Genomic DNA, 24,904 nt, shown 5'->3' with positions numbered 1-24,904 from the left:
CCCCCCCCACCCGCCTCTTTCTGGACTAGTCTGTGCTGCTGTCTCTGCCCCCAGAGGCCTTCCTGCTAGCTCAGCCCAGCTTTCCCAGCAGCCACCAGCGTCACTGTTCACTTCTTTCTGCTGCCTCCTACCTACCTTCCCCAGCTGAGCCAGTCCTAGATAGCTACATACTCTGAAACCATGGCTGTGGCCTGCATCAGGGTGAGCGGAGGAGAGAAGGGCACATTCGTATCATCTGACATGTTCCTAGCCCTGGTGTCAGGGTTGGGGAGGTCTGGCTACCTGTGGGGAACCCGGTTGCCTGGTTTTCCAGGGCCATTATATAACAAAGAGCCAACACTAGGAGGCTTGAAACAACCAAGTGTTTTGCTTCTCAGATTTGGAGGCTGGAAGTCCAAAATTAGGATGTTGACGGGGCTGTGTCCCTCTGAAGGCTCTGGGATCCTTCCTGGCCTCTTCTAGTTTCTGATGTTTGCCAGGAGTCTTGGCTGCCTAGGCTCATAGACCTGTCATTTGGACACGTCTTCATGTTGTCTTCCACCTGTGTGTCTGTCTTTGTGCTCAGATGTCCCCCTTTTATACAGACACCAGGCCTATATTGAATTAGGAGGCACCTACTTTCCTTTCACAGAGTACCTTGGTAAAGACACCACTTGCAAATAAGGTCAAATTCTGAGGTACTAGGACTAGGACTTTAACATATCTTTTTGAGGGGACACAATTCAGTTCAGCCCATGCACCAGGCCCAAAGTCCCCAAAGCTTCTAAAAACCCCACTCTTATGCAGTTGGGCCTTAACTTTCCATCTTGGACTAAGAGAGAGCAGACCTGCATGACTCTCTGGAAACTTCCTGAACCATCTGAGGACATTTGTTGGACCTGGCCTCACGTTGCTGCAAATACTGTCCAGTCATGTTTAGGATTGAGACTTTAGTGCTTCTCAACTCTGTCACTACACTTAGCCCTGAACCTCGGCTTTCCTGCTTCCCATCCTTAGCCTGTGTCTCAGTCCATTTGGGACAGTTTAACAAAATGCACTAAACAACACAAGCTTCTTTCTCCTAGTCTGGAGGCTGGGAAGTCCAAGGTCAAGGTTTCAACATGTGGATTTGGGGAGGAGACAAACATTCAGTCTGCTGCCCTACCCTTTGCCCTTCCTTGTGTCCTGTCAGCTGCCCTTTGGACTCAACTCTATGAGGAGGGGAGCCTAATTAGCCTGTGTGTACTGTTCCTAGGAAGGGCTGTGCCTTATTAATCTTTGCTAAGTGCTCTATAATACTTCTGAGTGAATCTTAACTGCCTCACCCTGCTTTGTAACCTTCTTTCTTTCCTTCCTTCCTTCCTTCCTTCCTTCCTTCCTTCCTTTCGTCCCTCAGGCATATATTTAATTTTGGTGCCCAGCACTGTGCAGACCATTAAGAACACATTAGGGGGACAGATAGGCCAAGTATCCTGTGTCTGAGGTGCTCAGTGTCCAGTAAACAAGACAGACAGGTCAGCCAGTGGTGGTAATGTTAAGTGCTCCTTGCTAAGGATTGGAGGTACATCCTTATGGAGAGCCCCTCAGCAGGAGCCCAGTGGGTGTGGCATGGAGAATGACAGCTGGCTGAAGGGAGATGAAAGTGTGAGTTGGTGTATCAGAGCCAGCTGGGGGCATGGGGTGTCCAAGAGGGCGGTCCTGTTCTGAGTCCTAACGGATGTAGAGAAATCAGAGCAAGTGTCCTCTCCCATTGGGGGTGGGACTGTGGGCTACAGGTCAGCAGTGGTGGCTCCTTGCACCAGAGGGCAGTGTTGGCCTTGAGATTGTCACTGTCTCCAAAGAGGCTGGGACCGAGCAGCCATCATCAGGCTACCAGTGCCCTGGGCCCCATCCCCTGTCTTCTTCCTTCCGTTCTCCAGGCTCTTGAGACACCTTGCCTCCTTTCTCTGAGGCCCTTTGGCAGTGCACAGCTCGCTCTGTGCAAGCACTCAGACCTCTTCCCCTCAGCTGTGGTATTTGAGGGGGGCTTGCTGAGCACTGTGGGACCACACAGCCCTAATGATCACGGCCCACCTCAGAGCATAAACTGCCACACTGCTGCGGAGGCTGAGACCTAGTGACCAAAGCCGTAAGCCTGTGCCTCAGGTTGTGCCTTTCTGCTTTGGTGCTCTCTGTTCTGCATAGTACCCCACACACTCCCACCCCACGACCCTTGGTCCTACTCCCCAGAAATCTCAGCCTCAGAGTGTCCTTTCCTTGCTGCTTTGGTATCAGCCACTGCAGCTGAAAGTCAGGCGTGCCCTCCTTTCATCCCTGCTGGCTGCCAGCTCCTGGGCCCGGTGGACACGTTTAGGACAGCACACAGCAGCCCAGCAAGAACAGCCCATCCGTCAGAGGCCGGGGAGGTATGCTTTGCCAAGACTTTCTGGTTCACCCAGCCGGTGTTTGCTGGCAGTGGCCCAGGCTGGCTGGGATGCGCAGAGCAGAGTACTGGTGCTGGGGGAGAAGGGAAATTGGGCCTTGCTGGTTAGTTTGGTAGTTATTGAGGCCTCACTTTTCCCTTCCTCTTGACCTGCTATGCACTATGAATTTAAGATCAAAGCCATGAGACTTCTAGAAGTCTCCTGGGCCCACCACTTGGCTGCAGCAGTTGCTGGGCTGTCTTGCCCTGTTCCCAGCCAGGTCACTCCACTGGGGAGCACATCTCCTCAGCACAGTGATCATATTATCTGAACCCAAACTGCATGACATGGAATTCCACACTGCCTCTGGCTACAGGAGGCAGCCTTGGGATGGTTCAGGTCTGAATGGACCGAGTTTCTAGGGACACTGGATAGTTTGTTGGGCAAATTGAAACTGCCCTGGCATATCTGGGGCACATGACTACTGGCACTGTTGACCAGCTCTCTGGTTGTTTAGCACAGAGTGCTGCTGGTGCCCTACTGCAGGTCAGGCAGTTTTGTTTTTTTAAACCAGAGGAAGGCTTTCTAGTTTGGATATTTTTGGTCTCCAAGTACCTGTCATCCTGCACTTCTGATGAACATCACAACCTAGTCCTGTAGTTGGGGGAAAATACCTTAATCCTTAACAGATCAGAGCTCCTGCTCTGGAGGGAAGCATAACTGTTGGCCTTGAACTTGGCTTGTGTGTTAGTCCTTAAGTGATCTGTAAAGGAGGATGATGGGATCCTGAGGGTTGCAGGAATCAAGATGCATGGAACATCCTATGTGTAGCCCAGAGCCCTTTAAGGAGTGGAGCCCTTCTAGGATCACCATTGTGTCCCTGCCTGGCACATGGGGGGACCTTAGTGATTGCTTTGCTCTGTAAGAGCGACGTGGGCAGCTGAGCAGGCCTGTGGCCTGTGATGTCAAGACCTTTGCCCTGATTCATCCCGCATGTTATAGGCACCAGCCCAGTCAGCTCCATGGCGTTTTCAGCTTTTGGAAGGGGAACTGCTGAGTTCACAGGTCCAATACCTGGAAGAAGACCAAAGCTGGAAGAGAAGTAAATAGTCCCCGGTGAGCTACTCTGAGAGGGGCACGGGAGAAACAGGTGCTCCAGATGCTACTTGTGTCACTGTCTGGTTCTTGCTTGAGAGGAGTTATTTACACAACCCCAGTGACAGTCATAGCCGTCTGATTTCCCTGTCTTTAATGTACAACCTGAGGCCAAGAAAGAGATTCTGAATTTGCAGAAAATAGCAAACGTCCCTTTCCAGGCTGTTGGCTCTCTGGGAGGAACATGGGGTGAAGGATCTTTGGGAGGTGGTGGGTTCCTCTTCTTTGCTGTCTCCCATCTCTGCGAGCAGGAAAAGAGTATTGTTTTTTGTGTGTCACCAGCAGCAAGCAAACAGTGTAGCATTCCCTGAGGCATGTGCCTTGGGCCAGTTGCTGTGCCTCCAGGATCCCAGAGGGCCTCTCCCATGTAGGGAAGGCAGGCCTCTATCCCTCATTGTGGCCTCCTTTCTGGAAGGCTTTGGCCTCGGATACTGTTGTTAACTGAGTATGAGGGCTCTCCCAGTCTCTGGCTTTGATATATGAGGCCCTCAGAGGATTTAAAGCAGATTCTCAGCCAGATTGTCAACCTTGAGGACTTCATGATAACCATCCAACCAAGTACCCCCAAGACAGGGCATATGTGGGCTGAGTGGAAGCCTGGCTTCCAGTCCCTCTGCTCTAGCCCTTCCATGTTGACACAGGAGATACTTGGAACAGTGCTGACCAGAAGAGCTATGTTTGATAACACCGTATGAGAGGGGCCATTGTTAGGAAAGAGTCTGGTTGCACTGGGATGCCAAGGCTTGGTCTTGGACAGGCTGGAGCAGAGGTGTCCCTCCTTATTGCCAGAGGCAGGATTTCTGGGGTCCTTGAGGTCATTTGGTGCCTGAGGCCTTCTCACCTCACTTAATACCCTCTTGAGGTCCTCTCAGCCCTTCTGTATCCATCTAAGGCCCTCAACACCCCCTTCTGTGCCCACGTGAGGCCCTCTCAGCACCCTAAGCATTCTGCTTCTCTTCTGCACAGGGCCCCCAGCCCATGGCTGCCTGCCTCTACCTGCCTCCTGAGCCTTATCACATTTCCTGAAGCTGCACAGAGGCTTCGGTCCCTTTAGCTTCAGGCAGTGTGGTGAGGCTCCTGGTCAGCTCCTCCCTGTGACCATGCCAGACCCTCAAAGTCAGCTCTCCTGCTAGCTGTCACACAGGCCTGTGAGGATCCTGCCTCTGATGGGCCATTGTCCGGTGGGCCCCCAGCTGTCCTGTGTCAGGGTTTCTCTGGCCGACTGTGGTTCTGGAATGGTCCTGGTTTCAGGCCTGAGAGGGCAGAGGAATTCAATGAGGCGGGGCTGGGTTAACAGTGTAGATTCTCTGAGAGCAAGGTGCTGCTAAGTTCTCTTGTCTTTGTGTCTGCAAGCCCTTGTCCAGTGCCTGGCATTGCATCGGGCTAGGGAAGAGGCAGGTTGTAGCAGGGGCTTCCTGTGACTGTAGCAGTGAACTAGTTCAGGACAGTGTGACCCTTGCCCTCTATCAACCCAGCATAACCCCTCCTGAGCTGCCCTCCTAGGGGCCACAATACCTTCTAGCTAACATTTTTGTGTCTTTATTTTATTTTACTTTATTATTTATTTATTTACTTATTTATTTATTTATTGTCTTTTTGAGACTGGGTCTCCCTGTATGCCCTGGAACTCACTATGTAGACCAGGATGGACTTAAACTCACAGAGATCCACCTGCCTCTGCCTCCTGTGCTGGGATTAAGAGCGTGCACCACCACGCCCGGTCTGACATTTTTGTGTCTTTAACCTCAAGGGGCCATGTGTCCCAAATCTATCATGTAGTCTACTGCTTTCTAGCCTCTGACCACCTCCCTACTAATCTGCACATCTCTAAGCTCCCAGGAAATAGGCTCTGGGCCATTGCTACCTACTTTCTGTGTGACCTACTGCCCCTCCCCGCTCTTTGGCCGTCCCAGGCAGCCAGTGGCCCATGATGGCCTCAGGACGTGATGCCCCTTCCCCTGATTTCAGCCTTGGCTGCAGCCCAGGCCTCCAGCAGCCTGGTGCTGGAGGACTTTGTATTCAGGGGCCAGTGACCTTGGGTGGAACAGCTGCTGGCTGTGGATTCTCCACCACGTCCTCTGTGTGCAGAAGGCTAGGGTGGCTGGTGCAGGGTGATTGCTCCAGGACAGGTACAGCCCTACAAACCTGACTCAAGCACTGGGGTAGGTTTTTACATGTGGGGAGAGTGTGCCATGTACGTTTGAATGTGTCACTTTGCTCTGTGTGTGCTGGTCTGACTCACATTGGTGCCCTACTCGGCAAGCAACAGAGCATTTGGTGCACAGCAGGTTCCATACTACCCCTACATAGAGGAAGGACCTGATGGAAAGCCTGGGGGTGGTCTTAGGAGGGCCTTCTGTCTGTCTGTCTGTCTGTCTGTCTGCATGTGCATACACATCTGTGTGTGTGTGAGAGAGATGGAAAGGGTGCTGGTGTGAGCTTATGGGCTATGGGGAGGTTAGGAGGATTTCTCCTCCCTCTCTGCATTCATCTGGGTACAAGAAAGGGGAGAGAGAGAGACAGCACTGGACTTGTCATCTGAGGCCTGGTACTCCAGATGCTGTGTCCCAGTTGGACCCAGGATGATCCATTTAGTTTGGAAGGTGGTTGTACCTGAGTTTATAGATAAGGAACCTGGGCCTGACCCAGGCCAGCTGACTGTAGGTTTGTACTGGGTCTCCTGCCCACCCATTGGCCTGAAGGGGTGGGAGCTGCTCCCTATCACACTTGTTCTGCCTTGACCCCAGCCAAGGGAGCCTCACCATTTCCTGTCTGTAATCATGTGCCAAGCATGCTGCCAAACCCAGCTACCCCAGTGGCTGGTCACGCAGGTCTTAAGTTCAGACCTGCTTTTACTGCCCTCTCTGGGGACACAGGGCTCAGAGGGGTTCTTCCTGGGCCCAGGGTTCTTTCTGAATTGGATTGTCAGCAATTTCACAGCACACTAAACACATTTGTGGGGATCATTTCAACATGTATGTGAAAAGGCTAACCGACCAGTTCAGTCCTCCATCATTGGGCATGCTGTGTGGTAGGGATCAGCTTTCCAGGGCCTTCCCAGCAACTCCCCAAGGTAAATGGCCCTTTGACATAAATCTGGAAATCTCTTTATCTGGAGAAGGAAGTAGGGAGCATGTGCAGTGGAGAGAGTGGGCAGGGCAGCAAAACTGGCCATTTACTCACAGGATCAGGGTAAGCACTCAAGTGGCAGAAGACAGACAGGGAAATAGTTTGAAACTTTGCTAAAGGCTAGAGAACCTGGCTGCCAACTGTAAGACTGCTTGCCACAAACAGGATAGGCCCTGCTGGTGGGTGGGCAAAGCAGCAAGTGTGGGGCTCCTCCAGCTCCTGGGATACACCAACCTTGGCCGTTCTCTGCAAAGATCCTCTCGTCCCTGCATCCTTCTTTCTTTGGGGGATGGGGGGTGGGGAGGGATGTAGTTATTGAGAAAGGGTCTTGTTATATAGCTCAGGCTGACCTTGAACTTGTGATCCTCCTGTCTCAGCTTCCCAAGAGCTGGGATTACAAGTCTGGTTGTATTTCTTAATTTTTTCCATATTTTTTAAACATTTATTTATTTATTTGGGGGAGCACATATGTGCCATGGTGTGCGTGTGGAGTTCAGAGGACAGCTTTTAGGATTTAGTTCTCTCCCTCCACCATGTTAGTTGGTTTCAGGGGTTTAACTTAGATTGTCACATTTGGTGGAAAGCACCTTTACCGACTGAGCTATCTTGCTGGCCCCATTTTATTTTCTAATTATAAATAATGTACTCCCAATGGATAAAATATGAGAATTTCTGCATATGGAAACATAAAAGCATAAAAAGGAGGAACTAAAGACCACTCACCCATGGGAGCACACATGAGTGGTAGCCCCTGACACGGTCTTGGCAGTTGTCACCCTGCTCCAGAAGAAAGCTCGATGCCACCGTGCAGCTTTCTCTTCTTGACTTCACACCACGTCATCAGCACTTCCCATGTTGAGAAAACTGGGTAAAGTCATTATCATTGATGAAGCGTAGTGTCCACACGGTATACTGGTGTTGGACTTTGCACTGCCTCTCATCAGTGTCGTAAACAATTCTGTTTTGAATATCTTCATACACACATCTCCATTACTGTTTTAGTTCCTTGGATGGATTCTTAGAATGGTAATGACCCAGTCAAGAAACAAGGGCCTTTTTAGAAGAATTTTTATTTATTCTTTGGCAGTTTCATACATTTGAGTGTCTCCATCTCCTCCTTCCACTCCCAGTACCTTCCCCTCCCACCTTCATGTCATTTTTCTAAGTATTTTAGAAGCTTTGTTTATTTTTATTTTTAGTCTAGGCATGGCGGCACATATCTATAAAACTGGCATTTGGGAGGCTGATGCAGGAGGATTGTAGGTAGTTTGAGGCAGCCTTGCCTATACAGTAAGTTCAAGGCCAGCCTGGCTATATTATAACAAGACCTGATCTCAAAAAAAACCCCCCCAAAAAACCAGGATTTTGCTTTGTAGCCCAGACTGGCCTGGAGCTCTTGGTCCTCCTGCCTCTGCCTCTGAACTGCTAAGGTTACAGGAGCACACCACTGCCTGGCGTAAATGCTCTGGAGAGATTGCAGAGGACTTCCAGAGGACTTCATGATGCTGCTGTGACTTCCAGGCAAGAGCAGCACCTTTGTTGGGTTTTTCATATCTCTTCTGGTGAGGGGAAGCCTTGTGTTGACTGTTTTGTTACTGATCTTGTCTGAAAGAGTCCTATGACTTCTTGATTTACCTATGCCCCTTCCAACATGGCCCCCGTGGGTAGAGTAGCGTGGGCATTCAGCGTCCATGATGAGGGTGAGGTCTGTGTCCCTGCCTGCTCTGTGGAGTGTCTTAGATGGCCAGTGCTACATGCCCCTGAGGAGAAAACAGTTCCTGTCTTAGTGGGCAGCTTCTGATGCTGCCCCTAGTGGAGCCAGGGACCAGGAGTCACTGATGAGTAGGTGAGTAGGAGATGGGCGCTATACCCATTCCACTCCTGAGAAGTTTGAGAGGCTATGGGTATTTGCCCCGAGCTCCTGGCAGATAGCCAGGCCCCTCCTGTGCAGGTGCTGGGCTGAGCACTCCCAGAAGCTTGCTCCTCCAATAGGATCTTCCACAGGCTTGGGTTTTTTCACTTGTTATTTTGAAGTGACTTCAGACTTAACATAAAGTTGCCAAATAGAGTCCTTCCCCTTACTCCTCAAATATGAGGACTGCATCATTCTCCTACTTCCCCTGAACCATGTGAGTGTAAGCTGTAATGTTCCTAAATCCCTGAGTGTGGTGGCTCCTCACCAACCAACAGCAAGATCAGAAAGTGAACATCAGCACTGAGCCATGTAATCTACAGACTTTGTTTAAACTTTGTCAGTGTGTCCTTGATGGTGGCAGGAGTGCAGGGTCCCATCTTTTTGCTCTCTTTGTCCTCCTTGCTCTCCTTTCATCTGAGCCCATTCTCGAGTCTTTGTCTTATGTGACCTTTGGCATATTTGAAGTGTTCATTTGGTCTTTGGTTAAATCTAGGCTGTGTACCTGCCCTTCATCTTGGTGGATCACATCAAGAGGCACACCATGTCAGGCACTGGTGATGTGAACCTTCATCTCTGGGTCAATGAAGTGCAGGCCCAGTATCTCCACACTATAATTAGTGATCCCCATACACTGATTCTGCTTCCTTCAGTTACTGGTGGCCAATTATGGTCCCAAACTATTAACCGAGAAATTCCAGAAATAAGTAAGATGTAAGTTTTATGTTGAGTGCTGTTCTGGGTAGTGTGATGAAATCTTGCCGCATCCTGCTTTCTCCCTCCTCAAGTGAGAGTCCCCCTCGTGCAGTGTGTCCATGATGTATTTGCTACCTGCTTGCTAACTAACTGGTTAGTATAATCTCAATGATCAGACTGACTTCCCTGGTACTGAGGTATCCAGGTAACCAGTGTTTTACTTTAGTGGCTCCAAAGCATGAGGGAAATGGGGCTGGCAGCTGAGATGCCATGGAGAAGACACAAAGTGCTTTCCTTAAGTGAAAGGTGAAAGTGCTTTACCAAGAAGAAAAAGGTATGTTGAGGTTGATAAGCTCTCAGATACCTGAGAGACAGAGATCACAGCCACATAACTTGTATTATAGTACTCCTTATAATTATTCTATTTTATTATTAATTTCCATTAATCTATCACTGTGCATAATTTACAGATTAAACTTTCTGATAGGGGTATGAGTAGGAAACCAAAGTTGAGACAGGTGTGGTAGTGCATGCCCATAATGCTGGTATTTGGGAGGCAGAGGCAGGAGTTCAAAGTCATCTTTAACTACATAAGGAGGCCAGCCTGGGCAACATGAGACTTAAGGGGGGAAAATGCTGAGTGTGGTGGTACAAATTTAATCCAGTACCCAGGAGGCAGAGGCAGGTGAATCTCTGTGAGATTGAGGCCAACCTGATCTACATAGCAAGCTCCAGGCTAGTCCTGTGCTGCTGCATACTACCCGGGACAGAGGCCAACCTGGGGACCTCCCCGGAGCCATCTGATTGCCTTTTGGAGTTCTTGGCTGACTCCACCTCCCCAGGGCACCTGTTCCCACTGGGAATTGACTTTCTGCTCCTGGTCTCCCCCCTGGCTCTTCAGTGGCCCTGTCTTCTTATTGCTCCTCCTAGTCCAGCCCCAGAATAGGTCCCATCCTTTTCTAGTCTACAGCATTCTGGTTTCACAAATTAGCCATCACCAAGATACCAGGTTTTCCTCCCTTACTGTGAGCTGCATTCACTCCCTGTCCTGACCCTTTCTCTCCAATCCTATGTGGGGAAAACTCCATCCACTGGACAGGTCTCTCTTCCCTTCCTCAACTCAGTGGATCCCTTAATGAATGTTGCCTGTTGTACTCGTGCAAGTCTCTCTGACCTCACTCTGACCCTCAGGACCCCCACCCTAGTCAGGCTTGTCTCTCCTCAGCCTCTGGCATGGTCAGATGGGCACTGTCTACAGGTCCCTATTGCTGCCTGTCCAGAGCTTTCCCTCATTCTTTTAGATTTGCAGCCTGCGCACACCTGCAGCCTCCCCTCCCACAGCCTCCTTGCCCTTCAGCTCCTGGCCATCCTGCATTGCACCAAGCTGGTTCCCTCAGGCCTTTGGCAGTTGCTGTTCTCACCGACATGAGTGTGGCCACTTCTTTCTCCCTGGTCAGGTCACAGCTTTGCTGTCCCCTTCTCAGAGAAGGCTCTGAAATCTGCCCAGTAGCCACCTTTCCCAGGTGGGAAAAATGTGAATGCCATGCATTCACAAAACATGGCCTTAGGGGCAACCGTGTGGTCACTCTTTGGTCAGAGGTGATCTTGTTTATGCCTCCTTTTCTTTTCTTCTCCTTTGCTGGCTCAGCCTTACAGGACAGCAGGCCCTCTGTTGACCTAAAGCTACAAACTGTGCCTGCTGGGCTCCTGGGGGCTTCCCACTCCCTCCGTCTTCTCTCTCTGGACTCGGTCCCCTGTGCCTTCTCGGTCCACCTGCCTTCTCAGTCCGCCTGTCTTTATTTCCGCTTCTTCTCTTATCACCGGGCAGCCTGTGACACCGGGGCTTCTGCAATGTTTGTTCTACTTATTGAGTTTGCTGTTACGTTCCAAAAACAAAGTGGCTGAGACAAGCATTTCACCTTTTACTAGGGACACAGTTAGATAAAGGCCCTGTCTGCAGGTGAAGAGAGTAGATGGAAATTTGGCTGTGCTCTGTCTTTCCCGGTTTGCCTGGGTTTGGGTCTCTCTTCCTTCTTCCCTCTTCCTCTCTGTCTCTCACTATCTGGGGAAGTGGGTGGGAAGGTACAGTCTCACACTGTAAGCCAAGCTGTCCTGGATCTCACTATATAGCCAAAGCTGGCCTCAAATTCTCAGCAATCCTCCTGCCTCAGCCTCCTGAATGCTGGAATTACAGGCATGATCTACCACATCGTGCTGTGTCTCTTGTTTATAATGTGAGTGGTCAGCTCTGAAATGTCTATCTTGTGGGATATAAGTTGTCTTCAGTTGATATAAAAACTTATATTGTGGAACAATACAGGGCATCAGCCGTTTCTAAGTGCTCAGTTGAGTGCCACTAAGTCCATTTGTAGCCGTCCTGTCTTCACACAGCTCTTTTTGTTTCACAGATCTGAAACTTTGTCCCTGTTAAACACTTAACTCCCCAGCCCCACTACTCATAGCCTCTCCCTATCTCTCTGCCTCTCCTCCCTCCCTCTTTCCTTCCCTCTTTTCCTTTCTTCCTTCTCACCACCCCCCAGCTTAGCCACTCCTATAAGTGGAATCCTACGGCATTTTTCTCTCTATGACCAGCCTCTTCTACTTGCCGTCCGTGATGGTGATGAATAATTTACTTGGTATCCCTCAGTAGAAGGAAGGTTCCGGCCTCTGTTGAAAGCTGCATTTTAACTGAGCCAAGGCTGCCTCCTGAGAGAGCAGGTTGACAGGATCAGCACATTGGACTCCTGGCCTGGCCAGCAGGGCCTGGGAAGGGACACAGACTGGGTGACGGTAGAGAATGAGGTGTTGAGCCTTGGTACACACCATCAAGATGCACACCGTGTCTGCACAGGGCTGTTCTGTGGCCTCCCAAATAAATGTAAACTAAGCTCTAGGATGTTAAGTTAACTTGAGTTCCACTGAGTTGGATTTGCCTGTTCACTACACAGCTTGGCTACAAATGGAGGCAGAGATGGTGCTGCCATCCTTGTGGTCTCCTGTGGGTTAGGGACCTTCTCTTTCTTGGGGGACCTCAGTGCTCAGCCTGCTCTAACCTGGACTCTGATTGCCCCTCCCCAGATGCTGAAGTTCCAAACAGTTCGAGGGGGCCTGAGGCTCCTGGGCATCCGCCGCTCCTCCACTGCCCCCGCTGCCTCTCCAAATGTCCGGAGCCTGGAATACAAGCCCATCAAGAAAGTCATGGTGGCCAACAGAGGTGAGCACCACCAGCATTCGGGGGCTGGTGGCCCAGCCTGGTTTCTTCCTTACTCCTCCCTGTCTACCCACTTTGTACTTCTGTCAGGACCCAGGAATCCAATTTCTCACCCTGTTTCCTCCAGGAGAGATTGCCATCCGTGTGTTCCGTGCCTGCACAGAGCTGGGCATCCGCACTGTGGCCATCTACTCAGAACAGGACACAGGCCAGATGCACCGGCAGAAAGCTGATGAAGCCTACCTCATCGGTCGTGGCCTGTCACCTGTGCAGGCCTACCTGCACATCCCAGACATCATCAAGGTGGCCAAGGTGAGCTACCTTTGGGCTGGGAGATACCAGGGTCTCCTGAGGTTAGACAGGATCCTGTGCTGTGCCTTGTACCTACACCCACCAGGACACACACACACACACACACACACACACACAGACACAGACACACACACATATGGTAGGGGTGGTGGAAAGAAGAGAAAGAGGAAGGTACCAAGGACTCACCTCTGCTCCTTGCAGGAGAATGGTGTGGATGCGGTGCACCCTGGCTATGGGTTCCTCTCCGAGCGAGCAGACTTTGCCCAGGCTTGTCAGGATGCTGGAGTCCGGTTCATTGGGCCAAGCCCAGAGGTGGTCCGAAAAATGGGAGACAAGGTGGAGGCCCGGGCCATTGCCATCGCAGCAGGTGACACACAGATCCTCCTGGGGCTGGCAGGGAGGGGCCACTTGAGAGTTTGTTTCCCTGGAAAGATGTGGCAGGGATCTAGCCTGTTACAGAGACGACCCCCACCCACTCCCCAACAGGTGTCCCAGTGGTCCCTGGCACCGATGCCCCTATCAATTCCCTACATGAGGCCCATGAGTTCTCCAACACCTATGGCTTCCCCATCATCTTCAAGGCTGCCTATGGGGGCGGGGGCCGTGGCATGAGGGTTGTACACAGCTATGAGGTAAGCAGGGCAGGCACTAAGGGCTGGGTGCTGGGCAGGGCTCTGGGAGGTGGGCAGAGAATAAAGAGCTGAACCCATGTCTGCCCTGCCTCTCCTGCCCCCCAGGAACTGGAGGAGAATTATACCCGGGCCTACTCTGAGGCTTTGGCAGCTTTTGGGAATGGGGCACTGTTTGTGGAGAAGTTCATTGAGAAGCCACGTCACATTGAGGTGCAGATCCTAGGTGAGTGTGGAGCTGCCTAGAGAAACCGATCTTCCTGATTTACAACAGTGCCCTTTGGGACAGCCTTGCCAGGGGACCACCCTCTGTGAAGGAGCTCTGGGACTGGGCAGCAGTCAAGTGATCAGCTAACCACAGTGCCTAGGGGGTCATGGGGTGTGGAGGAAGCGCTTGGATTCCAGGAACAGCTGAAGCTGGTTTTTCATGTGCTCAGGAGACCAGTATGGGAATATCCTGCATTTGTATGAGCGGGACTGCTCCATCCAGCGGCGGCACCAAAAGGTGGTAGAGATTGCCCCCGCCGCCCACCTGGACCCCCAGCTTCGCTCGCGCCTCACCAACGACTCTGTGAAACTTGCCAAGCAGGTGAGGGCATGCTCCTGGGGACAGGAGCCTGTTTTTGCAAGCTCTCTCGGTGCCCCTGCCCAGATAGGTTTTATGGCTTGGGAGTTTGGGTGTCCCCTGTGGAAGAGGGAGGCCCAGCTCAAGGAGGGAGGGGAGGAGTGCTGATGTCTCTTGGGGGCTGGAAGAAATTGGGTTCTCCCCATCCTTGGTGATGGCAGAGGTGCCTGGTGCGGCAGGAAGGAGCCCTGGTTACTCCTGCTCCAGTACAGCCTTCTGTGTCTGTGGCACCAGTTCCCCTGGTTTGGATTCTGTCCAGTCAGTCACTTCCTCCTTACTGGCTCGTAACCTCTACCGCATCACTGTTGTCACAATCCATTTCCTCGATGAGGTGTCTCTGCCAGTCCCTGTTGCCCTGGGAGTGCTGGTGGAGTGGATCCTCGGGTGTGGAGGAGGTGTGCTGTGTCCATCAGCAGCAGCCTGCCCCGCCCTGGCTCAGGAACACCTGCCCAGTAGCAGGGTCCCACTCTCGTCCTCCTCGGCCTGCCCCCCTTAGCCTTCCCAGCCCCAGGTATGCCACACTGTCCCAGGTTCTAGCCCTGTGACCTCCAGAGCAGGCAGCCAGGGCTCAGAGGGGGGTGCAGACAGTGGGGGAGTTCGGAAATCTTTCCCAAAGTGGAATGGGGTGTGGTCTGAGACATTCAGTGCAGTGAGCAGCTGTCCTGGTGGAGTTGAGGTTGAGGCTGCCTGGCTCTGGTCTGCCAGCAATGCCATTCGCTGTCCTAGCTTAGCATCTAGGGAGTGGGTGTGTGGCTCTGGACTAGTGTGGAAAGAAAGTTGAGTTGACCCTTTCTCAAGTGACTTCACTTGCAGTGATGGCCAGAGTGAAGACACTGCTCAGAGATGGCAGAGGAAAGCAGGAGCTTTCCTGAAATGCTTTTGAAAGTAGGCTGAGAGGCCCAGGGCCACAGGTCTCAGGGGCTGGGATCGCCTTCATCAGGGACTGAGGAAGCTGCTTGAGAAGCAAAGGGGCAGGTCTGGGCGAGGCAGGGGTTCTGCTGATGTCTCTACCCAGACTTGGGTGCAGTCTTAACATGTTCTAGTGGAACCTTGAACCTGTGGAGTCCAGGCATGAGGTACATGCTGGATCCTGGCATCCCTCCATTGCAGGAGTGTGCAGGCTGTTTGTTCTGTGTTGGGTGGGCTGCCTCACACACTCCTTTCTCTGTACCCTCGCAGGTGGGCTACGAGAATGCGGGCACCGTGGAGTTCCTAGTGGACAAGCACGGCAAGCACTACTTCATCGAAGTCAATTCCCGCCTGCAGGTGGAACACACAGTCACTGAGGAGATCACAGAGTGAGTCGGCCACAGGTGGGGCGATGTGGGCCAGGGGCTCCTGGGGCCGGCAGACAAGGCTTGCTTATTCTTCACTTCAGTGACCTGGGGACTTTACTTAAAAAAAAAACTTCTCATAAACTCATAAAGTTATCACATGGTTATTGTAAAAAACACAAAGGAGCAAATAAAATCCCAGCAGCACTCACAGTAAGGGATTCAGCTGCTGGATGCTCCATGGGGCCCTGTGGCCGCTCTTGTATGAAAGGGGCCCATCAACTCATTTTTCAGATGAGAAAATCAAGACTTAGAGAGGTTAAGAGAATGGCCCAAGCCCATATAGCAGGAACTGGAACTGCAGTCTCCCTCAGTCCTGCCTCCAGCTCCCTGCTTTCCCTATGCCCAGGCTTAGTCTTTAGGTACATTTCTTTCAATCTTTCAATCATATAGTTTTATGCTATTTCTATGTTTTTTATATAGAATTTTTAAAAAGCTTTATTTTTATGTGTATGAGTGTTTGCATGTATGTAAGTATACCCATGCATGCAGTGCATGCAGAGGCCAGGAGCGGGTCAGATTCCCTAGAACTGGAGTTACAGGTGGTTGTTAGCCTCCATCTGGGTGCTGGGATCTGAACCTGGGTCCTCTGCAAGAGCAGCCAGTGCTCTTAACCACTGAGCCATCTCTCCAGTCCCTAGAATTTTTATTCTACTTTAAAAACTTGCTACTTGCTAAAGGCCATTATTCTTTGTGAATACTTTTAGTGGCCGCCTACTGTTGCACTATCTGTATATGTAATAACTCCACTGTCCTGTCCTGTGTCGGGCAGTTATGCTGTTCTGCCTTTGTGGTTCAGGATGTGTCCATTAACATCTGTCCAAATCTGTGCCACATCAACAGCTTTCTAGAAAGCTTGTACCAGTGTGTTCCCCCACAAGCTTTGGGCACAGACTTAAAAAACAAACCAAAACCTACCTATTCTCTAAACAATAAAGTGGCTTTCATTGTTTCAGGATTCATATTTTGAGCCATTTAAGCATTAAACCTTGACTTTGGACCAGTCCACTTCACCATGGAACATTCCTGATCTAGTTCATTCCCAGGCCCCACCCAAGACTGAGGTACTGCCCAGATGGCCGCCTTTGCCTAGTGTTACCTAGAAGCCTGCAGACTTCTGGCCACCCGGGGTCAGGGCTGGAATCGCAGAGACTGCAACCACGTGCCCTGGTACACAGCCTGGTGCTGCTCCACTGAGGCTTTGCCTGCTCGGATGTCAGGTCCTGAGCTATGCGCAGCCTGGGTTAGGTAGAGCTTCTCTGACCCTTGAGCTCCTCTTCTGATGAAAAAGTACTGCCATGGTCATATGGCCAGTGGCCTGCAGAGGGGCAACACATGGGGACTGTTGTCACTACTCTGGTTTTGAAGGTGACACTGAGCACAGAGGAAAATCTGCCAGCAAAGTGCTGGCCACAAGTCTCAGAGACAATACATTTAAGTGCAGAGAGCCGTGTGTTAACAGCTGTACCACCTGGATTTGTAGGAATGGCCTGCACAGGCTGGACTTACACAGCCATGCAGATATGGAGAGCCTCTGCTCTGAGATCTTTGCTCAAGGGGCCTTGAGCACAGGTTCAGTGAGCACAGGCACCAAGGACAGTGTCCCAACCATGTCCACCCTTGTAGGCCTCCAACTTAATGCAGTTCTGCTTTTGTTTGGTTGTTTTTTTTCTTTTGTTTCTCTAGATAGGGCCTCATGAGGCTCAGGCTGGCCTCAAGCTTGTTAAAGGGCCAAGATGACCTTGAACTTCTAATCCTCCTGCCTCGCCTTTTCAATGCTGAAATTACAGGCATGTTCTGGCCATGTGGTTCCCATTTTTCAGCCCACCCTCCCTGCACACACACCATAGCCCCCATGCTTTAAGAGCAGGTGTCCTAACCCTGTGACCTTGACATCAGGGAGGCAGGAGCTTGCAGGCGCTGGGGCAGGGGCAGGGGCAGGCAGAGGGCGAAGGGCAGATGAATATGTGTCTTCTGGAAGTCTGTTGGGTGGCTGCTTTCTTCTGATACCCTGGGGGAAAGCAGGCAGGCTATGGGATCACCCAGTAGAGGATCCCAGGCTTCTTGGGATGAGGAGTGTGCGGCTCCATTGTCAGTGCCCTTACTCATGTTCCTCCTCCCTTTGTTTCCTCACTTGCAGTGTGGACCTGGTCCATGCTCAGATCCACGTGTCTGAGGGCAGGAGTCTGCCTGACCTGGGCCTACGGCAGGAGAACATCCGCATCAATGGCTGTGCCATCCAGTGCCGGGTTACCACTGAGGACCCTGCCCGCAGCTTCCAGCCTGACACCGGACGCATTGAGGTTGGTGATGTTTCCAAAGTGGGGCATCAGTCACAGCCCAGACCATTTCTTGCTGCTCTCTAGGGTGTCCAGGGTTGCTGCACTGTCACCCAGGAGCCCAGTCTAAGCTAGCCAGCTAGAGCACATGGGAACCCAGCACTGTCCTAGACTAAGGGGAGAACATTCCCCAGAAAGCCGAGAGAAAGCCAGTGAGGGGATCACCTGGTCCGAGGCAGACCAGCTCGGGGGATGAAGTTCTGGGACCCCAAATGCAAAGCCCAAGCCCTGACACCCCAGAGTCCAAAGGTACATGGTGACAGAGCCAGAGCTCCTCTATCCTGCTTCTGTCAAGGTCTGGGGATGACTGGCAAGGCAAGACCTTAGTGGGGGACTAAGGTTGATGTCTCTGTGGAGGGGTAAACCAAACAGAGAGCCCCTGGGGGTGAGTGAAGGGTGAGCTCTGTAGAGAGCAAGGCCAAGGAGACCAAGAAGCCGAATTTAGGGTCACAGCTTCTCTTTCCTGTAAATGTTGGGGCCCAGCCGTCAGGTTCAAAGTTGCCTCTGTCCCTCCCCTTCCTAGTCTGTGGCCCTGGCCTGCTCCCCACCCTCCAGGTCATGCATGTTGGCAGCACTATGCCAAGTCTATTGGTCAGAGGACATCAGAGGCACTCAGGACGCCCTGTGGCATCCAGGGCAGAGGGCAGGGACAGCAGGGGTGAACGTGAGTCAGACTGGACTTTTGGGAACTTCCAAGAATAGTGTGGTTGAGTGTGGGGTAAGGATGTGGCACTAGGGGTGTTGTTATGGTCTTGGGGGCCTCGGGGGCCACTGCAGCTGGCCATCAGCATTCAATTCTGAACCCCTAGGTGGGGACAGCCCCCATGGGCTGGTGCTGCCCCATTGCCCTGGCTCCTTTGCCCTTGGCTAGGCAGGGGCAGCTGAGGGACTGGGGCTCAGCTGACAGCTGCATGGGCCACCGCCTGTGTCTCCACCTCCACCTCCAAAACCGGCTTTAGAGCTGGTCACCACAGAGTATTTTTAGCTGGCGGTTCCTGCACACAGCTGAGTGTCCACCCTTAAATATTTCATTAAGTTCCTCTTTATTGAACAAAGCTGGTACCCCTTAGCAGCAGAGGGTGATGCTGAGGGTGTCCCCAGCCCCTCTGGCCTCCGCCCCTCCCCCTCTTCCCCTATGAACCGAAGGTCCCTCACCTGTCCCATGCTTGTCATGAGCACTCACCTATGTGTGCAAGTCACTCCAGACACCCCATCCCCTCACCCTCCATTTGAGTCTGTCAGTCCCCCCTCCCCCCACCTGCCTCTCTTCCATGTTTGTTTCCTGGCTGGCCAAGTGAGCCCTGGTGCACCTGTCCATTCTCGCTGGGTGCCTAGCCTTCATTCTTCGTCTCCCATCTTCATGGCTGCTTCCTCTGCCTCTGCTATTCCTCATCCTCCCCTTCAGGAAGAGAGCAAATGTGAGTAGATAGTGAGGCCTCCCCCCTTCCTTCCTGTTAGAAACAAAACCAAGCCTCGGCACCATGCAGCCCCACATATGGGGTCCATGCTGGGAACCCCACTCAATTTTGTTCTAGCTCCTAACATGGACTTCCCTCTGCCACAGGTGTTCCGGAGTGGCGAGGGCATGGGCATCCGTCTGGACAATGCCTCAGCCTTCCAGGGGGCTGTCATCTCCCCCCACTATGACTCTCTGCTTGTCAAAGTCATTGCCCATGGCAAAGACCACCCCACAGCTGCCACCAAGATGAGCAGGGCCCTGGCTGAGTTCCGTGTCCGAGGTGTAAAGGTGAGAGGTCGCCTTCCATCCGCCTTTGCCAGTGGTGGGTCCATTTGCTCACATGCTTAGTGAAGGGCAGGTGCAGTGCTGCCTGCCTTGCCCTGGCTGCCTTTAGCCTCAGCAGCCCAGTAGCCCCTCCTGGCTGTTGGCAGACACTGCTGGTGTAGGGGCCCTGTGGGGTTTCTGTTTCTGGCCCACCAGGCCCTGGCTCTATACTCCTGCTCTGGTATCTAGCCTGAGACTTCAGTCTGGTGCTGATGATCTCTCTATCTCCCCCCACCCCCCCATTCAGTGTCACCAGGCCTCCTGGAAACTCAGACCCCACAGGTTTGAATAGAGGCCTCTCCCCAGGAAATTCTAAAGGTCCAGAACCCCTGAAGGGAAGGTGCTTCTGGGATAGCTGGGGAGTGTGACTGTGGTGAGGTGCAGGGCTGTGGCCATTGGCTATAACTAGTGTCTGTAGCCAGAGATGAATTGACAGCCAAGAAATACCGTCTATCCTATGGGCATGCTTGAGTGTGGGCTTAGGCCCTTGGCTCCTGTGGGAGTCCCTCCCTCCTCTTCAGAGGCTCCCAAGGGTGCTCTGGTCATGTGGGTGGTGCTCAGGGCTGACCCTGTAGCCCATCTGTTGTCAAGGCATGGTGGCTCATGAGTCCAGGTGTCAGTGCTGTCCCTGAAATGCACACAGGCATTTCTCTCACAGGTCCTGTCAGTGACCATAGGGGGAGCAAAGAACTTTAGACAACGCTGTGGGAGGGAGGGAGGTTTGGGGCCTCTAGTATGTCCAGCCCATCTCAGGAGGGAAGGTATCTCCTGGGTGCTGGGGTTGTTTTCTGCTGTGAGGTGCTCACGAGCCCCTTGTTGGGGTTCATGTTCTTCCCTCAGGAAAGAGATGTGTCATAAAAATCACTCTTCACATCCTGGGGTCCATTGCCTCGTGCTCTGGGTGTCCTGTGGCTGGCTGGGGGTGGGAGGAGCTGTGTGGTACACACTGGCCTGTCCCCTTGTGCCGCCCAGGTTTGCACTCAAGGTGGTGCCGAGTCCTCTGTTTGCTTCCAACCTTCAAGCACCAGGTATTCTGGGCCATACAGTGGGCTCAGGACATCTCTCAGGGTGACCACAGGAACAGCAATAGGACTTGGAGCCTGTGCCCTTCCTGCCCAGCACACCCATGTCCTCCCTGTCCTCTCCTGCATGCCTTCCCTTCTCTCACTCATTTCTCTTGAGGGTCATGTTTTTATTTACTTCAGCCAGTCTTTCTTGGTCACATCCAGGTACATGTTATGGTGCTGGGAGGCTGGGCATATGTATTTGTATGAGAGCTCAGTTGCACATGTGTGTACACACAGAATGCTGGCCTCCTTAAGGCTGTCAGCTCTGTGGCCCAAACACAGATCAGAAGCCTACATAGCACATGGCTGTGGCCTTGTCACTGGCCAGGCCCCTTAGCAGGCCTGGGATGCCAATGTCCACTTCTGCCTTCATTAAGCATGTGGGGGCCCATGCAGGGCCCATCTAAATACAGCCTAGAGCTGGGGGTCCACAGGTGTGGTAAAGCCATGGCCTCAGAAGCCAGAGGCTGTGGGGGCCCAGCCAGGCATAAGCAGAGGAAGCAGAGCAGGGAATTGTTGCCTGTCTGGCTCTGGACAGGGACTAGAGCAGGAAGAGGGTGTGTTCACTACCCAGCGGCTTTCAGGAAAGCCCAGTGCACAGCTCCAGGGACTTACTTGGAAGAACAGCTGTGAAGCCCCTGGGACCTTCCAGAAGGCCCTCAGCTGATGGCTGCTTTCTGGATGGCAGCTTACAAATCCATAAGATTCTCCAGGAAATGGTGGACTTCTGACTGAGCTGAGCTCAGGAGGGTGCTGCCCTCGGGTCCCTTTGCTCAGGGCTGCACCGTCAACTCTGGTCACTAAATGTAGTCTTGCAGCTGCTTAGGCCTCAGCAGCGCCTTAGTGCCTGAAGGAGGTTGTTCACACCAGGCTTCACACACTGGGGTATCAGGTCCTATGCATGCCTGCCAGGAAGAGGCAGCCCTCATGCTGACACATGAGGGTACTGATGTCCCAGAGTTGGGCAGTCAGGAGACACCAGACCCCAGCTCTTTGACTGCTGCCCTGAGCTACCCCATAGGCTGGCTATGGGTTACAGGCTGTGAGCAACACCTGCTGGGCCTGGTGGTTCTAGCCTTGACAAACCTGTTCTGGTCTTTATGACTCTACCAGCTCCTGCTCTCCTTCCCTCCCTCCTTCCCAGGGACCAAACAGGACAAGACCAAAGACCTACACTGAGATGTCCCCAACAATTTTATTATAAATAGAAACAAGACTCCCTCTTGGTGGCTGCAGCCCCTGCCTTGGTGGCTCTGAGCACCTGTTGGTGGGACCTGTCCCTTTAGTCTGGAGGCCAAAACCAAGGAAAGGGCTTGCTGTCCCACCAAGTACATGGAAAGCCTGAGGTACCAAGGATAAAAAGCAGGGCGGGGCCCAGGGCCGTGCTGCCCACCCAGGCTGGGTGCTGCCACCTGGACCCAACAATGGTACCGCTCCTTTCTCAGAGCACACGAGAAGCTGCCCCTCCTGTCACACCACACTCTCCTCCAGCCGCTCTGCACTGCCCCCCACACCCCGGCACCCAACTCCCAGCAGCCCCCCATGGACAGAGTGGCTCCGCCGGGCCCAGGCTCCTCCCAGGCGCCTGGCATACCCGTAGCACCCACCAGCATCCCCCAGGTCCAGGGAACAACTGCGCTGGGGGCGAGGTGGAGGGCTTCGTGGTGGGTGGCTCTTGGGCATGGGGCTAGTGCCACCATTGGTCTGGGATTGGACGTGGCTGAGTTTGAGTGGGAGGCGACCATTCCCAGCTCCCCGGCCCCGAACCAGCAAGGCCACAGTGAAGACCAATAAGGCAGCCACCAGGACCCCCCCCACAGCCACAGTCAGGGTCCCACCCAGCACATGGGCCTGCAGGGCATGACATAGGGGTGTGGCTGGCGGCGTAGAGAAGTGGGCACAGCCCAGCAGTCTGGTGGCTGTGAGGTCGGAGGGCCCAGCGGCAGGTGACAGGGCCAGCAGGCAGAGGTCGTAGTCAGCACCAGGAACCAGGTGCTTCAGCAGGAAATGGTGGCTGGAGGCTGGGACGATCCTGCAAACAAGGGCAGGTGGTCACCCCCAAAGGTGGGGTACAGCCCCCCCAGGCCCTGTGAACACACAGGCCTGGGTTGCTTCCGGAAGGCAGGGAAACAAGGACAGCACCATTCGGGTGCAGGATGGAGTCAGGGCACAGATGGGTGTGTGCACTGACACAGGCCCCAGGCAATGCATGGTTTGGGTGGTGGTAGCACCAAACAGAGGCAGAAATATCCTTTAGGGGTGGGGCAGGTACTTCAGAAGACACCCAGCTGTCACCCCTGGTGGTCCAAGAGGCCAGCATATACACATACCTACACCTGAGGCCCCTTATAGGCAGCCCGGTCCTCTCCCATCCCACACCCGGGAGCTGGTCCAGCCATGCTGGGGGTAGCAGAGGAGGAGCAGGCACAGGCTTCGGGGAGGAGGGAGCAAGCAGAACTTGGGGGCACAGGGTCAGTAGGAAAGGAGGGGCACAGTGAACCAAGCAGTCTGAAGGGCATGTGCAAGGCCCATCCTCACCGGTAGATGAGGGTCTCATCTTCACTGCTGTTGTACTGAATCTGGAACATCCACACAGGGTCGGCTGGCCGCCCTGGGCCCCAGCTCACCAGACCAGAGGTGGCAGTCACCTCTGTCACCTGCACGATGGGTTCAGACTCCAGAGTCCCCTCGCCTTCAGCAGCAGTTCGAGCTGAGGCAGCAATGTCAGAGGGCCCAGGGCGGCCCCCGTCGGCGCTGGCATTTCCTCCATGGGGCAAGGCCAGCACCCGGAGCTCCACTCGGGCTGTGGCCTCACCAGCAGGGTTGGTGGCGATGCAGGTGTAGGTTCCTGCATCCCCAGAGCCTGTCACCCCAATCTCTAGGGTTCCATTGGGGAAAGCCCAGGCTCGAGAGGAGTTGCCAACCAATCGGTCATCAGGGCCAACCCAGTGCATGGTGGGCACTGGGTCACCAAGGGCCCGGCACCGGAGAGTAGCCCGCTGGCCCTCTAGCACCCACAGGCGCTGTGTGTGGCGGGCAATCAGTGGTGGCTCACAGGAGAATTCTCCCTCGGGCACTGCCCAGAAGTAGCGGCCAGCCAGGTTTGGAGGAGAGGCACAGGTCTCCAGGTCATCGGGCCGGGCCAGCCGCCGCAGCCATAACAACTCACAGTTGCAGTGCAGTGGGTTCCCGCTGAAGCTCAGGACCAGGGGCGCAGGGGAAGCCTCGGCATCCCGACCCCGGGAGAAGAGCGGATCAGGTGCCAGGGTGGCCAAGCGGTTGGAAGTGAGGTCAAGTCGGGAGAGTTGGCCAAGCTGGGCAAAGGCGCCTGGGGGTAGTGCGTCGATGAGGTTATGGTCCAGGTTGAGGGTATGCAGAGCAGGCATGGCGCCGATACCAGTCCAGGGCACCTGCCGGAGGTTGTTATAGGACAGGTCCAGGTCCTCGAGGCTGTCCAGGAAGTCATCAAAGGCCCCTGGTGCGATTCGGCCCAGCTGGTTGCCACTGAGGATGAGGTGCTGCAGGTTGACAGGCCCCCGAAGACTGCCGCTGCCCAGCTCCACCAGCCTGTTGCCATCCAGGTGCAAGGAGCGCAGGCTCTCCAGGTCCCCAAAAGCGCGGGCCCCAATGCGGGTGATAGCATTTCGAGATAACGTCAGGTCCACCAGCCCTGTCATGTTCCGGAAGTCAGGCGGTCCCAGGGCCTGGATGAAATTGTCAGCCAGGCGCAGTTCAACTGTGCGTCGGTCCACGTTGGGTGGCACAAACAGCAGGCCTCGGTGGGCACAAAGGGTGCTGAGTGACTCCGACAGGTTCTGGCAGACGCAGGGCAGCGGGCAAGCAGCCGCTCCACTGGCCAGCAGCAGCAGCAGGAGCGGTGGGGCCATAGTGAGCGCCCTGTAGGGAAGGGCCACGGCCCAGGCACAAGTAGGGCTGGCACAGGTGCCCACTTGTGCCCAGGGTAGCATCCCAGGAGCCAGTTCCCAGAGCCTGGCCTGGGGAAGGGTTGGGTCAGAGGCTCAAAGAAGAGCCCTGGAAGAAAAGGCTGGGGCTGCAGGCCCAGGTCCCCCAGAGTAAAGGTCGCATTTTCCGAGCATTTGAGGGGAGGCCAGGTGCTGGGGACAAGGTGAGGCATGAGGCAGGAAGCGGAGGTGGGCCGAGAGCAGGGAGGGTCCCGGAACTTCCTTTTCCTGGCGTTCCTCGGAACGGCCAGCCCCCTCCCCCTCCGAGCCTTACCCTTCGCGGCTGTGGAAGGCGTCCCTCAAATCCCCGGCGGGGACTGTGGCCCCTCCACGGGCGGACCCCGCGCAGCGCCCCGCGGCCCCCTCACC

General features: G+C 53.8%; 2 protein-coding genes across 9 annotated transcripts in view; one reads left to right on the top strand and one right to left on the bottom strand.

The window, feature by feature from the left end:
• Pc (pyruvate carboxylase) overlaps window positions 1-24,904 on the top strand; it is a 121,276-nt gene that overhangs the window by 88,948 nt on the left and 7,424 nt on the right. For 3 of the 7 annotated variants that reach the window (XM_008822868.2, XM_029558554.1, XM_029558555.1), the window contains 9 exons: window positions 12,352-12,487; window positions 12,612-12,796; window positions 12,998-13,163; window positions 13,283-13,428; window positions 13,534-13,651; window positions 13,863-14,014; window positions 15,230-15,348; window positions 17,525-17,687; window positions 19,288-19,470. In XM_008822868.2, coding sequence (XP_008821090.1) covers window positions 12,352-12,487; window positions 12,612-12,796; window positions 12,998-13,163; window positions 13,283-13,428; window positions 13,534-13,651; window positions 13,863-14,014; window positions 15,230-15,348; window positions 17,525-17,687; window positions 19,288-19,470 — 1,368 coding nt within the window. Of the gene's footprint in view, window positions 1-3,478; window positions 3,498-5,629; window positions 5,699-8,041; window positions 8,187-11,488; window positions 11,508-12,351; window positions 12,488-12,611; window positions 12,797-12,997; window positions 13,164-13,282; window positions 13,429-13,533; window positions 13,652-13,862; window positions 14,015-15,229; window positions 15,349-17,524; window positions 17,688-19,287; window positions 19,471-24,904 lie in introns of those variants that run through there. The other 4 variants (XM_029558557.1, XM_029558556.1, XM_029558558.1 and 1 more) reach the window with 4 other exon arrangements.
• On the bottom strand, window positions 21,749-24,898 carry Lrfn4 (leucine rich repeat and fibronectin type III domain containing 4). 2 transcript variants are annotated; one of them, XM_029558560.1, is made up of 3 exons: window positions 24,810-24,898; window positions 23,112-24,470; window positions 21,749-22,605 (listed from the first exon to the last, which is right to left on the bottom strand). In XM_029558560.1, the coding sequence occupies exons 2-3, from the start codon at window positions 24,458-24,460 to the stop codon at window positions 22,044-22,046; spliced, it is 1,911 nt and encodes a 636-aa protein (XP_029414420.1). In that variant the 5' UTR covers window positions 24,461-24,470; window positions 24,810-24,898; the 3' UTR covers window positions 21,749-22,043. The 2 variants fall into 2 exon arrangements, with proteins under 2 accessions (XP_029414420.1, XP_008821089.1); XM_008822867.3 differs by having other exon boundaries at window positions 23,112-24,898.

The sequence above is a fragment of the Nannospalax galili genome, unplaced genomic scaffold (assembly GCF_000622305.1).
Source record: "Nannospalax galili isolate Female #2095 unplaced genomic scaffold, S.galili_v1.0 scaffold89, whole genome shotgun sequence".
NCBI lineage: Eukaryota > Metazoa > Chordata > Mammalia > Rodentia > Spalacidae > Nannospalax > Nannospalax galili.
Note: the sequence above shows the minus strand (reverse complement) of the source record. Positions and strands in the feature narration are given on the sequence as shown.